The 17,113-nt window shown below is 48.2% G+C and overlaps 2 protein-coding genes, 1 long non-coding RNA gene and 2 other non-coding genes across 6 annotated transcripts in view; 3 read left to right on the top strand and 2 right to left on the bottom strand.

Moving 5' to 3' along the window:
- Positions 1-711: 711 nt before the first annotated feature.
- Positions 712-17,113, top strand: part of ARMH1 (armadillo like helical domain containing 1) — a 26,148-nt gene continuing 9,746 nt past the window's right edge. The window contains 11 exon segments of the mRNA XM_071750309.1: positions 712-951; positions 3,142-3,359; positions 3,618-3,686; positions 4,226-4,392; positions 5,171-5,367; positions 5,501-5,585; positions 8,009-8,131; positions 8,661-8,733; positions 9,687-9,816; positions 10,588-10,665; positions 11,396-11,504. Of these exon segments, the coding sequence (XP_071606410.1) occupies positions 910-951; positions 3,142-3,359; positions 3,618-3,686; positions 4,226-4,392; positions 5,171-5,367; positions 5,501-5,585; positions 8,009-8,131; positions 8,661-8,733; positions 9,687-9,816; positions 10,588-10,665; positions 11,396-11,504 (1,291 nt within the window). The 5' untranslated portion in view covers positions 712-909.
- LOC139799027 (uncharacterized) lies at positions 3,305-6,843 on the bottom strand. Of its 2 annotated transcripts, XR_011727059.1 has the most exons (4): positions 6,681-6,843; positions 4,236-4,298; positions 3,921-4,013; positions 3,458-3,885 (listed from the first exon to the last, which is right to left on the bottom strand). It is a non-coding gene; the product is annotated as an uncharacterized lncRNA (long non-coding RNA). The 2 variants fall into 2 exon arrangements; XR_011727058.1 differs by lacking the exons at positions 3,458-3,885; positions 3,921-4,013 and adding an exon at positions 3,305-3,440 and having other exon boundaries at positions 6,681-6,838.
- On the top strand, positions 6,093-6,207 carry LOC139799453 (U5 spliceosomal RNA). The gene has a single exon (XR_011727273.1). It is a non-coding gene; the product is annotated as a U5 spliceosomal RNA (small nuclear RNA).
- On the top strand, positions 7,108-7,222 carry LOC139799458 (U5 spliceosomal RNA). The gene has a single exon (XR_011727278.1). It is a non-coding gene; the product is annotated as a U5 spliceosomal RNA (small nuclear RNA).
- The window catches only part of KIF2C (kinesin family member 2C), a 17,652-nt gene continuing 12,890 nt past the window's right edge, over positions 12,352-17,113 (bottom strand). The window contains exons 15-21 of the mRNA XM_071750308.1: positions 16,646-16,853; positions 16,095-16,205; positions 15,568-15,635; positions 13,921-14,029; positions 13,727-13,843; positions 13,244-13,370; positions 12,352-12,895 (exon numbers count right to left, since the gene is read on the bottom strand). Coding sequence (XP_071606409.1) covers positions 12,819-12,895; positions 13,244-13,370; positions 13,727-13,843; positions 13,921-14,029; positions 15,568-15,635; positions 16,095-16,205; positions 16,646-16,853 — 817 coding nt within the window. The 3' untranslated portion in view covers positions 12,352-12,818. The remainder of the gene's footprint in view (positions 12,896-13,243; positions 13,371-13,726; positions 13,844-13,920; positions 14,030-15,567; positions 15,636-16,094; positions 16,206-16,645; positions 16,854-17,113) is intronic.

The following is a 17,113-nucleotide window of genomic DNA, read 5'->3' as shown; positions in this document are numbered from 1 at the left end:
GGTGAGGGAGTGGGGGAGTGAGGGGGCTGCTGGGCCCGTGGGGTTGTAGGGCCTGGAGGGGTCGGAGTGAGGGGAATGGTAGGGCCTGGCGTGGGGGTCACACTCAGGGGAGCTGGGGGCTGAGAGGGGTTGTTGGTCCTGAGTGGTTGGTTGAGTCAGGTGGGATGGACGTGGAGGCTGGGGTGGGCACTGGGGTCAGGGAGGGACTGCAGGGCCTGAGGTGGGATGTGGGGGAGCCCAGGGTCTGTGGTTGGGCAAGGTCTGACCTTGGAGTATGGTTGGGCTCGGAGGGGACCTTGGGGCTGCTGATCAGGAGTTAGGGGGTAGGGAGAAGATAGGGTGGATGTAGGGTCAGTGCAGGGCCCAGCTGGGGGGTAGTAGAAAGCAGGGGTTATGCTTGGGGATGTGGCTGGGGTTAACAGTGGATTAGGGTTGGGAGCCAGGTGAGAAAGGGGCCACTGGGATTGTGGGTTGATTGATAAGGGCTGGGTAGGAGGCACCGGATATGCTGGGGAAGGTGAATTGTGCGTGAGGAGGGCTGTAGGGGACTCGAGGTAAGCCAGGAGAGGGAGAAATCTGCTGGGGAAACAGAAGCTAAATTTCGCTGAGGCTGGGCACAGCCTTGATGTTGCAAGATGCAGAGGTAACACCCGGCTGCCATTACTGTCCTTCCAAGGCTATCAGTTGCTGGCACCTGGCGCTGCCTTTTGGTCTCGATCTGATGATTTACCAGTCCTCTAGACATAAACAACTGTTGAATTGCCAGAGCCCGTTCCTAAATTACTGGTGTTTTTCTTGGCAGGAATAAAGCACTGCCCTGACACAGCCTTGTTTTGATTATTAGATCCAGTGGACTGGGGTGGCAGCCCAGCACTGTTGAGAGCAGAGTTTGAAGCTGGCAGGAATTACATGCTGATGTTAGCACTGACAAATGACTCAGGCAACTTCCCTGTATGTTACCATATGTAAAATGGCCATAATAATTATATCCATGTACATTTTCAGGGTACTTTGCAATGTTGGAGTAAACACTTCTGTATCAGCAGATGTTGTTATCGCAGCCAGGGACAGATACCACTGTATCCTCAAAAGCCTCATGTGATCAGTGTTTCAAGTTGTTTTTTTTTTATTTTTTTTTTTTCTTTTCCATTGATTCATAGACAAGCCCTTTGTATCACTAAAATCCTCACGTCCAGAGGATGGTGCTGATATTCCTGAATAGTAGGGGAGTTATAAAGCTGCAGTAAGATAGCATTACACCATCAGCATCTCAAATATAAATATGGAACCATTAATTTAGAATCAATTTTGGGATGTTTCAGACTGTAAAGTTCTTTTAACTAGATCTCTGTTGAGGACAGAGGAGCACTTTATGGGACTGTAAATTTCATGCAAACAGTCTCTGTGAAATACAGATTCCCCCTACACAGTAGCTGTTCCCTCAATATCAATCATGTGCCTTGCAAGTAATGTTTCACAAATATTCTGTAAATCACAGGAAAATGCTTGCAATAATGTGAAATATGACTTTCACTTGACTGTTTCACCAGAGGCCCCCAACAGGCCATTTTCCTGTCAGCACTAACGTTTGTTATGGCTAATAACATTTTCAATCACAACTATTTTGGGAAAATGGATTTATTTTAAACCTGCTTCCCTGCAAAGGAGATCCTGAAAACGCTCTGCCAAGGACACAGGCTCCTTACAGAGCACAGACCATTAATTCCCAAATGTAATTTCATCTCATCTTAATTCTCAAATGTTGTTTCTTAGCCAGCTTTTTGGAGACTTTTAATGATTGTTTTCAGACACTGGGGTAAGTGTTCATGTCTTGGTCACTGTTTTCAGCTTGATTCAACTATTAGCAATAGGAAGTTACTTTTGAGGAGGTATCTTGAGGATATTCTAGACCTGTTTTGGGATTTTTCTCCAGATTCTAGGAGTAAAAGCTTAATAGGTTTGTAAATAGGAAGTTGGTGATCATAACCAATGATCCCAGGGCTGCATTACACTGAAAGAAACCTCTTATTTGAAACTCAAAGATTTTGCGTCATTTAGACCTTTTTGTCTTAAACCACACTTTAAATAAACCCTAAAATGGTGCTTTTCTCATGTAGGAAATCAAATAACTGTATGAGATAAGGTCTGAATTCCTTTTGTACCCTCAGTTGTGTTGATACAGCTTGGGGGATGACAACACAGCTGACAATGCAGTTGCCTCTGACCTTGTCCCTCTTTCTGCCTCTGTGTGTGTACATTGAGGCTGATGTTTAATTGTGGGGCTCCTGAAGATTTTACCCCCTGTTAATCACACCTCCACATTTTTCAGGCTGGAATAGGGAATATCATCGTGAGCCACAAGTGTGCCAAAGAGATTGGGCAAAATATGGATTGTGCTATTTAACACCTGTGTGAAGGGGTGGCAGGAGTGCAGTCAAGGGATGTTCCTAGAGCTTCTGACCTCCTGCCTACAGTTGTTGTAATTTCAGGTTTTCTTGGATGGTGAAAAAATGTACCAGAAAAACTAGATTAAAAAACAAACAAGCAAACAAAAAAACCAAACGGAGCAAATGTCTGTCATGCCAAAGGGTCCCAAAGTGCTCTCCTACTGCCAAGGCCATGCACATTACCAGGGACAGGGGTGGGCCCAGCCCAAATGACTGTTGCTCCATCACATGAGTGAGGGTTTGCTGTGCTGCTGTGCCCCTTGGCCCTGCCACTCCATAAATCCATACTGATTTGTACTCTTATTTCACCCTATTTATTCTCTGGCAGGTTAGGTGGAGTATTCCTATCATGAGGCTAGTGAGAAACTGAGGCTGGGGCAATGGACAACACCAAAATGGCTTTATTAACAGAGCAAATAAGAGAGCTTCTGTGGTGAAACCACCTGCCCTGGAAAATAATCTCAAGTCTGTCACAGACTGGGTAGCTTCAGATATGACAAAAAATTCTCTTTTTGCCTCAGTCTTCCTAACTATGAAATAAGTATAAAAGAATATGTAATTAAATTAATGGCTAGTGCATACTTCAATATTATTTGCCAGACATTTTAAATGTGAGACTGGTGGTAATTCCTTTATACAGACTTCTTCTATCTCCACAGCCCTTTTTTTAACCTCTCACTCACCTTTTCTCTAGGTAGAAGAGACCATGATTGCTGTCAGAGAGCAGGAAGCCATCCGGAAGCTCGTAGTTTTCTTGCAGGAATGGGATAGTGCCCAAAAAGTTGTTCGAAGCCACATCTTGGACAACTTCATTAGAAACAATGAAGGCAAGACAGAACCAGAGCTGGAGTTGGAGTTCTCCCAGGGAGCCAGCTTGTTTCTGGCTCGCCTAACAGTGTGGCTGAGGATGACGTATCTCTTTCCTTGGTCAGCTGGAGGTGGCATGTGGTAGTGGGATGGAGAGGAAGAGAAAGATCCATATCCATCTTTGTTCTGCCAGGTTAAAAAAAAAAAATGGCTATCTAAAGATGGAACTGAAGGGAAAGTCATACAACTTTAGAATTAGTGTTTTTTCTGGTATTGGGATGAACGTGCTGCCTCTGCACACCTGTGAGAGGAAGTTCTGGGGACACCATGATGTGTAAATCTCTCCTTAACCATGGCAAACAGCTACACATACAACACATGCCTCAACAAGCTGCTCAAGTCCATTGGCATCTTCTTGTCTGCTGCAAGTGGGTGAGTATAGAATGCCACTGTGTAAGGGGTGCCATGGAGTATGCACACAGGGGTGAGAGGGTTGGGTAGACAGAAAATAACAAGTCTTTGGCTGTCTTTTGTGAGGGTTGTGTGAGTATTTCGGGTGAGACAGCCCCCAGTGGGTCTCAGTTTGGGAATGATAATGTTTTTAAAACCAAATCTGGTGCTTGTGCACAACCTCCAGAGCCCCCAGATCAGGTGCTTGTGCACAACCTCCAGAGCCCCCAGATCACTGGATTGATGTGGATGGAGTGTGGTGAGAGCCACAGTGTAGAGACAGGGCTTTCTGTGACTGTGGTTCCATATCTGAAATAGCACAGGGTAAAAAGGGAGCTGGTGACTGGCTGGCAGCAAGGCATGAGCTCCAGGCTGAGCCTCCCTGTGCTCAGGGCCTGGGTACCAGGCACCCCCTGCAGCAAGGCAAGAGGTGATGCTTCCCAGGAGCATGGCATCCTGACAGAGGAAGATGGGCTTTAAGGCAGGTGACACTTTTGGCTTCGTTCCCCCTTTCCTTGCAGACACAGATACCTTACTGAGTTTCTGGAAATTGGAGGTGTCTGGATTCTCCTGGAAATACTGAGGCTGAACCACCTGAAAGAAGAGGACAAAAGGGAGTCTGTTAAGCTGCTGCAGCTCATCACAGACGCTGGCAGGAAGTACAAGGAGCTGATTTGTGAAAGCTATGGTAGGTAGCATGTACATCCATGCTTTTTCCTAATTCTCCCTGACCTCTTGCCCCCAGGGCTGCTCACTTGCTGAGCTACTCCCTTCCCTCAACCTGCTGCTGACAGATTTCTGCAGCTTTTCTCCAGCTAGAAGGAGTTCAGAGTCTTGACTACTGTTGAGTGGTTGCATATAATTCCCTCCCACAGTGTTTAATGACCTTGCTGTCTTTACAGTAATTTTTTTTATGCAATATTTCTGGTCTGCTGCTTGCAACTGCTCCAGTTAAACCACCTAACAGTTTAAATTCTGACCTGCAAATTTTCCCAGACTTCCCCTCCAAGATTGGGAGGGGTTTTTGCCCTGGATCTTTCCAAACAGCATTACAAAGGGGTTTTTTGTATGTTTTCTCCAGAGCAGTAGATGCCAGCCCTGGTTAGTTATTCTGCAGTTCCAGTGATGGAACTTTGGGGCAATATCTGCCTTTATAGCTTCCCCCAAGTAAGGATCAGCAGTTGGGAGCCTTAGCAGCACTGTTGGCATTCCAGTGCCAGATCCTCTGCTTGTGTAAACACCTGCAGAAGAGCCTGGGCCACCTGCTCCAGCTGAGAATTTTACTGTCTGGTTTTCCAGTTGGTGATGGGGCTCCTGATAACAGCTTTTTTTCCAGGCATCTGTTCTTCAAGCCTGACTTCCAGTGGGACATGTTGTTGGGTTCTTTGGGGGTCTTAGCAAAACAGCTGAGATGGGTGACCCACACTTGTCCAGACACACAACTTGGTGTCTCTTTCTCTGCACAGGAGTGCAATCTCTCACTGAATTCTTGGCCACTTCCAAATCAGTAGAAGCTCAAGATGATGTGCAGGTTCTGCTGGATTCTTTGGGCTGTGGCAATCCCAAGTACCAGAACCAAGTCTACAAAGGCCTTGTGGCTGTGCTGCCATGTGCCTCCCCCCGAGCCCAGCAGCTGGCTCTGCAGACGCTCAGGGCCATGCAGGTGGGTGCAGGGCCTGGCTGGGAACAAGGAGCTGTGTAAGCTCCTAGGTCTGCTTTTCCTGGCCTGGAAGGAGCTGTGCAGGGCCCCTTGGTGTTTGGAAAACGGTCCCAGTCATTCTGGCTTTTTCCTCCAGGATGTGGTGGGAGAGGTGCCTTCCAGCCTCGTAGAGTCCGTGCTGGGAGTGATGTGCTCTGCACACCTGGACGTCCAATACGAAGGTAGGGCCCGTTCAGGCATCCCAGGAAGGGCCGAAAGGGGCTGGGGCAGGCCCGGGGGTGGTGGTCTCCAGGCCTGGGCGAGTGTGGTGAAGGCCAGGGGAAGGACGGAGGACAGGACACCGGGGGCCTTGGACCCTGCGTTCTCTGGCGCTCGGGAACACCCGGCAGGGCCGGGCGAGCGCAGCAGTCCCCGCACCCCCAGGGACGGACTCCGTCCCGCTCTGCTGATCCTGAGCGCCTCGTTAGCGTGGGGCTGATTAGCATTCGACTGATTTGCATACCCAGGGTGCACCGCGGGACGGCGGCGCGGCCCTCGTAGCACAGTTCGCTGGTCCCGTGGGTCCACTCGGGTCCGAGAGTGGGAGTGTGCCTGTCTGCGGCACCGGGGGAACGGACCGCTTTGGCGGGAACCGACCTGGGGGAGACGGGAGGGGGAGCTGGAGGGGGTCGCCGTGTCTGCAGGAGCGACAGATGGGGATGGGTTGGTTTGCAGGGTGACAATGAGGTATACTCTGGTTTCTCTTCAAATCGTATAAATCTTTCGCCTTTTACTAAAGATTTCCGTGGAGAGGAACAAGCACGAGTGCTTTAAAATTTTTAGAGGCTTCACTTCGGTGAAGCTTTCCTTTTGCTTGTGAAAAATAGATTTTAATAGAAAAACTGGTATTTAATATACGGGTGGAAGCCTCGCTCTTAATATAAGAGAGATGGCGTGGGACCCAGTATGACCCACAGGGCCGAGCCCGGTCTGCCCAAGTCCTCAGGCTTCCTGCAGCGCTGCGGCAGGAACTCGCTCCTATTCCCGTCGCCGCTACCCGCGGTGGAAGCGGCGGCCACATTACCCTCATCTGGATCAAGAGATGAGCGGCGAGAGGTCGGGCGGCCCCGTTTCCCTGTCCAGACATTGCAGCGGGACTGCTGTTCCCGGCGGTTCGGGCACCGGGAGGTGCGGTAGCCTGGGGCCTGCCCCGGCATCGCAGCGCTCTCCGGCTGCTCCAGCCCCGTCCGAGCCACCACTCTGGCGCTGCTGCCGCCGTGGGGCTTCTGCATGGGCCCAGTCGTTACTACCCGGGGCTCCGCGCCCGACATCCTCACCACTCGCCACCGAGCTCCGGTCCGGGCGGAACGGTGTGGGGGTCCGGCGGCCTCTGCGGAATCCCAACCGCTGCCCCGTGCCCCTCGGCCACTTCCATTCGTTGTCACCGCTCTGCCTCGCCGGTCCCCGCCCAACCTTACTTTCCCTCCCGTTGCAGCTGAGCTGAGAGGCTCATTAGCATGTTCCTCATCAGCATGGCCCGATTAGCATACCCAGGGTGCAGTGCGGGGCAGGGCAGGCTCCGCTGGACACTGCCGGTCCCAGCCGGCGGTTCGGTGGACTTGGGCCGAGCCTGAGGTGTCGATAGCGGCGGCGACCAGGGATAGGGCCGGATAAGGCGGTAGGACTGGAAAGGGGGGGGGGGGGTCGCCGTGTCCTGTATAGTGACAGGCGAGACCTTGTATGTGTTCAGGAAGAACAAGGGGTATACTCTGGTTTCTCTTCAGATCGTATAAATCTTTCGCCTTTTACTAAAGATTTCCGTGGAGAGGAACAAGTACGAGTGTCGATCAATTTTTTGAGGCTTCACTTCGGTGAAGCTATCCCATGCTTGGTTAAAAGCAGATTACAGAAAAAATAGGTGTTGGTTGGTTAACTGCGAAAGTGGCGGGATGGTCGCGGTACGAGTGTTATATAGAGGGGACAGCCGAAGTTAGGGTTTGTTGCGGGAATGCTTTTACCGGAAAGGGCGCTGCTGGGGCCGGGGCCGTGAGCAGAGCTGTGTCTGCGCCTCGCCTTGCAGCCCCCTCACTGCCCCCTCATTACCAGGTGCTCATCACCATTGGTCTGATTTGCATACCCAGCGCTCACCGCCGCAGCGTCCGTGCCCTGACCCCGTCGGTGTCCGCCGGTGTCCGCCGCCGCTGCCTCTCCCCGCGGCCGGTCCGAGCTGTTGGGGTCTGCGGGGCTTGTGAGCTCGCGGCGGCGCTGGGCTGGGCCGGGCGTCCCCCGACCTGACGTGGGTTTGGAGCGGGCGGGATAGATGCTGGGCGCAACATTTCGGACTGGAAGTACGCTGGTCTCTGACTCTGCCAACATTTAACTATGTTACTATGTTACTATGTTGCCGTGGAAAAAGTTCGACTTACATTATTGATGAACTTTTTAGAGGCATCAGTTCTACAGGGTTAATTTGTACGTTGTTAAAAGCAGATATAGAGGGAAGGTAATCAAGGCGTTAAGAAAATTATTGATGCATCTTAAATTGGTGGTTGCCTGCATCTTTCCTGAGAACTCCTCTCTAGGATAAGTGAGTTTATAATCCCTCTTATCCCAAGGACTATGAGATTGTGGTGTCAGCGCTGACAGTGGTTCCTGTCTCCTGCAGCTCTCCAGCTGTTGAAGGCCCTCATGGCCCACGAGGTCCGGACAGCACTGCTGAAGGGCCTCGTTGCACTACTGACACCATCCAGGAAGAACTCATTTACCTTCTGCAAGGAGCCCGCCAAAGGTAAAAGCTGACCGTAGCTTCTGAGTACACAGCAGGCTGTGCCCTGCCCGGGTGACCAGGGAGGGGTTTTGTCCCAGGGTCTCCCAGTTCTTTCTGCAGGGCTTAGCCATTGCCCTGACTAAGGGAGGAGGTGCAGGGGCTGTCCCCTGAGGCAAGGGTTATGGGGCTCCCGGGTAAAGACAGAGCTTGTCTGCAGCACTAATGCTGGCATGCAGGCCTCCAGAGACCTGCTGAGGTCTGCTCTGTGCTGGGTAAGGATGATGAACTGTTCCAGCCCCAGGTGTTTCCCACCTGACTCATCAGAGCAGGCCCAGGTTTTCTGAGCTGTGTCTGCCATGGGCATCACGTGTTGTGCACAGATCCTTGGAGAGCACTACATATGATACATATCTACAGGGTTTCCCTGAGGTATAATTCCTGAGAAGACATCTTTCTTCATACCAACAGTGTTACTCCACTTCCTCTCCCTTCTAACATCTCAGAAGTGTTTTAATGCATTGTTCTCACTTTTCTAATGTTCCTTATGTAGACCCAATTGAGCTTTCCCTGAGGGAGGCCATGCTGGTGTATATTCAACAGGCAGCTGCTGCAAAAGCCATCGGGTAAGAAACTCTGGAGCAAAATACACAGGAACATAAAAGGGACCTTAGAGATGTGGTTCCTTTGCACAGGAAAGGATTGAGACATGTTCCTCTTGGGGACCATTATTTCATTCACCTCTGGCACTGCTCTCCATGTACCCCAGGTTTGCTAAATACTAGGCTGTTCAGAGAAAGGTCACATTCAGGAATGGGGCAGACCTTCCCTGCTGCTGACACTGGAGCTCGCTTGAAGTTTTATTTATAAGGAGATGTGGAATTTCATCCGCTCTGGCCTTGTGTGCAGTCACAATGTCCTCTTTATGGCTGTTCTGGAAGCAATGTCTGTGTCCTTCCACAGTGCAGGGCTGTATTGATCAAGGCCACTGTGTTCTCCACGCAGGTGGGAGCCACAGTGAGCTGTGAGAGACCCTTACTTAATATCAGGCACTCAAAGGAAGAATCTAGCACCTATGATTCACTGCATCCATATGTGCTAAAACTTCTGCATTCAGTATGAATTTCCTGTAGTGTCCACAAGATAGTGCTGTTAGAACATTTTTTTCCTGCAAAAGGTGATGACAGAAAGCCTCTGGTGGGTAAGGAGACACACTGGAGTGTCCTCTAGGGACATGCTTACAGAAGTAGCTGATGGTGTTTGTGTCCTGGGCTGTTTGTTCATGGTCACACAGGAAACTTGCAAGACTTTAATACACCCCAGGAAGCTCCTGTTAACCATTAACCAATTAGGTCTCAGCAAGCCCACATGTTAAAATGATTGCTAATTCATACATAGGCATGTATTTTTTTGTTTAATATGGGGCTCTCCTGTCTGTTGTTGCCTCCAGGGCAGGATAGGTGCACACATCATTTTCTATTGGGGTCACAGCAAGGCCGCACCAAGAGGCCCAGACTCCATTTTTTGGGTGCTTGTTCCCCTTACATAAGACAAGGATTGATGCCCTATCTCATTGCAGAGTATTAGCCAAGGAGTCTGCAGAAGTGGCTGAAGAGCTGATCCAGCTGAAAGTAGTACATGGCCTGATAGTTGCTGTGGGGAACCAGGATCATATGGCCAGCCAGAGACATGCCAGCACCTCCCTGGAGGTGAGCATGGTGGTGAACATGGTAGCACATCGTCTCCCAGAAACAAAAAGGCTCCCTTTGTGTCTGGTTTCTTTTTCTGAGCATAGCAGACAGGCTTATCCACAAAGGCATCAGTGATGCTTCCTTCAGAGATCTGTATTCCTACCACCACAAATAGGGTGCTCAGAAGCCAATGCTAGCCCTCATACATCTGTTCTGCTTGCATTCTTGCTGTGGGTGGCAAGCACAGACAGAGCTAAGGGGCTAACCAAGACAATTTGCCTGGAGCAAAACACTAGCACAGACTTATAAGCAGGCTACTTTTTTCCTGCTAGTGCTGGGTAAAGCTCAGCACAGCTCTGCCTGTGTAACAGGCACAAGGAAGGACCATGCTGTCAGTAGAGGGGAAGAGCTGAAAGAGGGATGGCCAAGAACCAGGCTGCTCAGGCAAAAAATGTTCACAACACAGGGGGTCTGTACCTCTGAGTAGTAGTAAAGCAGGATGAATTTCCAGACAACTACTGCATTGCAATAATTTAAATGGAACACCCTCCCTCCACCTGTCAATGAAAGTAGGAAGGGGCACTGGGAGAGGGTGGGGGGGAACAAGGGGAGGCTTGAGCCAGGACCCACAAGTTCCTCTTGGTGTTTTCAGTAGCACCAATGCTAAAGGCATTCAGGGACTCACTGGTGTGTGACAGGCTATCTGGAGCTAAATCACCCATGTAGCTCTGCCCTCTCTACACCCAAAACTCCCTTCACCCCACACCCTGATTCTCTGTTCTGTTGCAGTATTTTGTCCACACATTTCCCCTTGTGGAGGAGCAAGTAAAGGCAGCTCTAGGACAAGCAATGTTCCAGCACTTCATGGTAAACATGACTTCCTTAGAGAGTTTATTGGTAGCCCTAGGACCTTGATACATTTTGCAGGGATGTAGGGACTCCAGTCTTGCCTTGGAGCCCAGAAGTAAACCAAACCATCCTTTGAGAAGAGTTCACTGTCAGTCTCTGTTCAGGAAAACAAGTGCTGTCACTCAGCCCCAAAGCAGAGCAGGGAGGAATCTCACACTCCTGCTGCTTCTGTGACTGGGTCAGAAATACCAGCTGAAGAACCAATGAGGCAAGAGGTGACTTAAGACTCCTCCAAATCAAGTCCATCTCCAGCTGCTGGGGTGGATATACAGATTAGTAAGCAGTGTTAGGTCCAGGGAGGGAAGGTGGAACAAACAAGGGGTAACATTTTATTCCTTGCACCCAGGCCCATCCTTACTTCCCAAGACAGCACTAGGCAAGACTGGACAATCCAAGTGTAGTAACAACTTAAGTGGAACAGGATTGCCTTTAGTCCAGCCTCAGCAGGCTCTATCAGCCCTTTTACTCTGGATGATGCATGTAGAGCCCAGGTACAAGTCAGCTTTGGCAATTATCAGAGGCCCTTAGAGCACTCAGCCCCACACTGCTCCCAGTACCTAAACTGTTGATCACAAAGTGCCCCAGCTGCAGTGTAGGATCTGGGTTGAAGTATCCCTTCTCTAGCTGCCTGCCACTGCTTCTTGCCCAGGTCCTATTAAAATCCTAACTCTCTTGCTGCCTTTTCCAGGACAGTCCCAAGACCTGGTACATAAAAATGGATCCAGTCCAAGCTGAAGAACTGGTCTCCAGTATACCTGACATACCCAGAGACACGACAAGGATACAGTCCACAGAAGGTATGTGCAGAGCTGGAGCACAGTCAAATTACACCCTTTACTTTGAGAGAGAAAAGGCAGCTTGGGAAGCAGAAGACCAGGGTGGGGTGTCTAGGGAAAGGGGGACTAACAGTAGAAGGATCCCTTTGTAATCTGATGTTTGTATAGCTGCATCCTGTGTTGCTTGACCCAGAGCTCACAGGGCTGTTTTGTCCATTCAGAGAGAAACCCTCAAGGGAAAACAGAAAAAGCAGGAGAGAGGGCAGCAGCACATGCCTGCCATCTGACCTTCCCCACCCCTTCCCTCTGTCTGCTCCTCCCCAGAGGGCAGGTTGGGGGGGGTCACCTGGACGCAGAACACACATAAAGACTGTCTGAACCTTGATGCACCTGAGCCAGTGGCCAGATTTGTACTTCTCAGATTTTGGTGGGCTCTGAACACATGTATTTTATATGGCATGTTAGACATTTCCTATATAGGGCCATGGGAACTGTGACAAAATGTGAAGTAACATTCTAGGGCCACTTTCAAAGCCCAACTGAACTCCAGTGGTACAAGAGCATCACAGGGCCCTTTCCATCATAACTGCTGTCATAAGAGCTGAGCCACTCCCTACATGCTGGGCTATGCTCAGATGCAGGAGATGGGTATCCTCTAAACCAGCTTCCTTCTTGCTAGGCAACTTCTACCCTGCAAAATCTCAAAACTGAGGCAAAATGAGTACTTTTATATAAAAACTACAAGAGTAAAGACTTAAAAAGAAGCTGAAAAAAAACCTTAATCCAAGAAATCAGCCTCTCTACAACACCAGCCAGGTCTTTAGGGGTCATTGGACTTTACCAAAATAGCAAGAAACATCAAAACATCTTTTATATGATAGAAGATAATTGAACATTTATTTATCAAGTAAACTTCTTAAAATACTGATTTTTTACAATTATATAGCACATTTTCTTCTAAAAAAGCCAGACTTGCAGCAGTTTTACAGTACTTCAAGCATATGTGGAAAAGTTTTATGTACACTAGAAAAACTATACAGGTGTATTTAGTTCTCCTAGAGACCACTGCTGTCACTAGCAGAGGGCCATATACCTGGCACATCTTTGCAGATGCTCAGGCCCTCCTCCCCAGGCCTTGCAGCACTCTGCAAGTTTCTAGCACTCTGCTGAGCACCCTGATACCAGAACATAAAGAGAGAGGCTGCTGTCTTTCGTGCCAGCGGGTGCAGGTGACCCACAGACTCTACCACGTTTAAACCAGGAGTTACACACACAACCAACAAACGTGCAAGACATACAGGAGACTGTTGTGAACCAGGTTTCGCTGTAGTCACACTAAGGTCTCTGCCTCCTCATCTGCTTGCTGGCTCGCTCCTCCTGTTGCAGGGCAGCCCCCAGGGCATCCAATGTTTCTGTAAAAGAAATTCTGTAAATGACAGGGCAACTGTGTTCGAAGCTGAACTCCCCAGCCCAGCTGTTCCCACCTCAGCAGGGCTCTACAAGGGCCACATTCTGCTAAAGGAAGGCAGTCTTACATGGCAGTGCAAAGCAAATTGAAGTTATGAGCAAAAGTTTTACTTTGGGAAGTGCAAACAACAGGACATTTCAGATATGTCCCTATAATCATCAAGGAAAGTGATCCAAACCACAAGCTGTACAGAAGGACTGGCTGGTGCTCAAACCCCCACATGCTTCTGTTACTTTCAGGTCTTTGAAAAAAGATTAGTGACAGCACTGGTCATAGACAGGCACTAACATACCTCTGACACTGTGGAAGTTTCTTGAATTCTCATCTACAAAGTACTTAGCTCTGCTTACAAAGGTCTCAAGATCATAGTCTGGCTGCTCAGCGATTCCCAAGAGGTAGTCCAGTTCAGTCATCATTCTCTATAGTTACAAGGATAAGAGTTATGAGAAACTGACTTTCTGGGAATTTGATTAGTTTCTCCAAATCTGGCGTATACCAAGTGGCAGAGCTGAGCTTCTGCAGACCAGTACCAGTAAGTGCTTGGCTGCAGCAATAAGAGGTTGATGGTTGGAGAAGAAGAGGGACCAGCTGGTCACAAGCACTGAAATTGCCCAGTTTAACCAGTTGGGTAGAAAAACACAGGAAAAAGTTGGGAGTGAGGAAAAAGTAACACCACTGGCCAGAATCTTGCATCACAGCAGCACTTGGCTCAGACAAGACAAGCTGCTGTTAACATGTTGAAGGCAGCCTGGGATGGGCTTGCCTCTTCCCATACCTGTCTCAGTTCTCTAAGTTGTTCCACAATCTTCTCCTCCCATTCATGAATCTGAGTTACAGCCTCACGAAATTCAAACATGTGGGAAGAGATATCTTCCTCATCACCTTTGGAGAGCTGCAAGAAAAAGCACAACAGAAAGAGCAGAAAGTAGTCCCCAGCTGTGAGATCTGCTCAGCTCACTGCATACATACACTGTGTTGAAGACTTGAGTCTTCTCCACTGCTGTCCATTTCCTCGTTCTCAGTCTCCATCTGATTCTGTGTTTCACCACTTCCATTATGAGGGCTGAGCTCTTTCACTCTGCAAGAAGATTGGTCACTCAGACTCCTCTGCCAGCAGATTCTGGGCTAGTGCAATCAATGCACAGCAAGAAACCGTCAGCTGCTCTTTAAAGTTCCACATTACCACCCCCAGAACAAGCTCACATGAGCAGAAACACCAAGGAGCTGTCAGAAAACCCAAGACATTTGTCTTCATGTCCAATCTAGGACCTCTCCTGGAATGAAATGTCCAAGTACAACATGCTAATTGCCAACAGGACCTTTCACAGCATCAGTCTTCCCCATGTCAGCTTGGTCTGTCATGAATAGCTAAGAGAACTTAACTATGAAAGAAAAGGAATAAGGCTGATTTTTCCCAGAGACCCACTGGGCCAGAAAAGTATATAAAAGGTTAAAAAAATAAGAACAAAAGCCATGGTTGATGGCATGGTACTACAGGTAGGTGTCAAACACCAGCTGGGCATTTTGTTACAGTTCCTAGCATAAGCTTTGTATTTCCAGTGAATTTCAGCCTGCTACCCCCTTCCTTATGGCTTGACTTTGCCTTGTGCACTGGATAAAAACCCAATGGGCCCAACTCAAGACTAGCATCTTCTGAAGCACATTAAGTTAGTTGTTGTACTTTGTCTTTTGTATTTTCAGGTCAGCAGGAATGACTGTCCACCAGAAAAAAAATGCATCTTCGATCTAGAACCAAATCCATGAATCTGTCAGGATTCAGTGTCCTGAATGCTCACAAAATTAACACCCATACATCCTTGTGTAGAATGCTTTCCAGGAAGGAACCAGGCAGCTTTTTGTGAACTAAACAAAAGAAAGCTACTAAGCTTGAAATGTGCAAGTGTCATCTTGTTAACACATAAAAAAAGTCAGTCTCCTTTTTACTTGTCACCTCACCAGAGAGGTGCAGAGGCATGTGAAGAACAGACTGGAAGGCACTCACTGCCAGGGTTCCAGGTATCAGCAAGACCCCCAGGGAAACCTGGGGCTCAGTTCCCGCATACTTATCTTGTGCTGTGAGTACCCAAGGTCAACCATGGGAACACTCAAAACACTTCTGCCATCTGCTTAGATGCATTTGAGCTCTCCAGGTCCTTAGATTTCACCTGAAGTCTCCATGGTGCCACACCATTCCCCATTAATTCATGTCAGAATCCATTAAGAACACCAAGTAATTTGTACAGTCTGTAGGGCCATATCAGGAACATGCTCTTAGCACATCTCTTACTGACAGGACCCAAAGTATTATAAAAAGTAAAGGGCATGGAGGTAACCATTTAGGACTTGGTAAATCTCTGCAAAAACCAGGGCAATCTGAAGCATGAAACTTCTCTGGGGAAAGGAGGCATTAGTCACAATTTATTACAATCTCTATTTTGTCTTACTCAGGGAACACACAGATTAGTTTCATAAGACAGCTCTAAGATAATTTGCTCTTAGCAAACAACATCCAAATTGCTATTATGGGCATTGACTAGAGAACTTTCAGTCAGAATAAAAGCAGTCAAAAAACCTTCTGCAACAATAGTAGAATGCAGAGGTCAGAAAGGCCATTACCTGTCAGCGTATCTCAGTGTGTTTAAGGTGTATTCACACGAACCCATGCCTGGAGAAATCATTGCTATCTGCAAACAGAACAGAAGACCTCAGTGACTTTGGCTCATGTTAGTGGTCCTACAGATCTCACTAGGCAGCTGTGACGTGTTAGGACAAAGAATCCAGACAGCCTGTCAAGTCAGTTTTTCTTCATAGCTTCTGTGGGACATGCTGGTATATCCAGCTTTCCATTTTGTGCACCCCCTATGCTGCATCCTCCAAGGGAAGCAAATCCCTTTGAGGAAACTCCAGGCACTACAGTAGATTCACTGTATCAAAGTGACTTTTGCAGCCCTGCTTCTACTAGGACTGGACAAACCTCACCAGTGTGAGTGGGGGAGGAAAAAAACTGTAATGACTTTTTTGCAGAGAACTGAAGTTTTCTGACTTTAAAGTCCCCTTGCTCTAGAAGAGGAGTATGCAGCTATTTAGTCAAATTGCAAAACCCATAAGGAGTGTCTGTGTTTGTGCTATGTGCATGTACTCACCATACAGGTCCTTGAGTTTGTTCCTATGAAGGAGTCTCTTAACACCTGGGTCAGCTTGCTCTCCCGGAAAGGAGTATGAGATTTGTTCTGCCCTAGAGCACGTATACATTCCTATGAAAAGACAAGTGTTGTGAATGCAATACTTGCATCTCTTCTCATACAGCTGTGCACCTACCACCAACTGTGAGTAAACCCAAGAGGCTGGAGAAGGGGCATGTCCTGTTCTGTGCTTCATAGCCTTTTAAATATACTCCAGGTATTTGACTGTCACAGGACAGCTGGTATATCCATCTTGTGTATTGAAAAACAGACACCTTGACTTAAGCTTGAAATGGCTGTACCACTGTCTGGCCCAACAAGACTGCACTGCTTTTCTAGAGAAATTCTAAATGGAAGTATATGCCATTCTCAGGATTCTTAATATTCTAAACTAGGATTTTTTTTTGGCTCTTCTTTTCCCTTGGATTGGAAAGAAACCAAACAGATAACCCCAGAGTTGAACAGAATCCATGTGTTGACTAACACTATTTGTTCCTGGAGCTATAGCTCACCTTCAGAGCCAGCAAACTCTTATTGATTTCTGCACCTTCCATTCGTGTCTGCCTATCAGCACTGGATGTGTCAGCTCCCCTCTCATTTCCTGCCAGATCCACCAAGGAAAATTTGCCAAGCAGTTTTCCCCCTTTTCGGCGGAGTATGATTTGGAAGCAGGCATGTGAGCGTGAAGAGCTCGCGTTTGCAAACGTCTGCCCAGATGTCCTGCAGCAAAAATGCAAACAAATGTTTTTTCACAGAAAACATCTAGTGCTAACAGCAACATTTAGAAGACCTACAGCCATTCAATTAAGTTACTTAACCTTCCCAGTTTTATCCCACATATTATTGCCTAAAGCTTGCATGAATTATGGAATTACTGCTGATATAAGAGCACAGAAAGACTGCTGTGAGAAATACAAACCTGCGACCCATTTGTGGAGATTTAAGGCTATTTAAGCTGCCTGCCTCAATTCAGCCAGACT

The sequence above is a fragment of the Heliangelus exortis genome, chromosome 8 (assembly GCF_036169615.1).
Source record: "Heliangelus exortis chromosome 8, bHelExo1.hap1, whole genome shotgun sequence".
In the NCBI taxonomy this organism is placed as follows: Eukaryota; Metazoa; Chordata; class Aves; order Apodiformes; family Trochilidae; genus Heliangelus; species Heliangelus exortis.
This window is presented reverse-complemented; position numbering and strand designations above follow the sequence as displayed.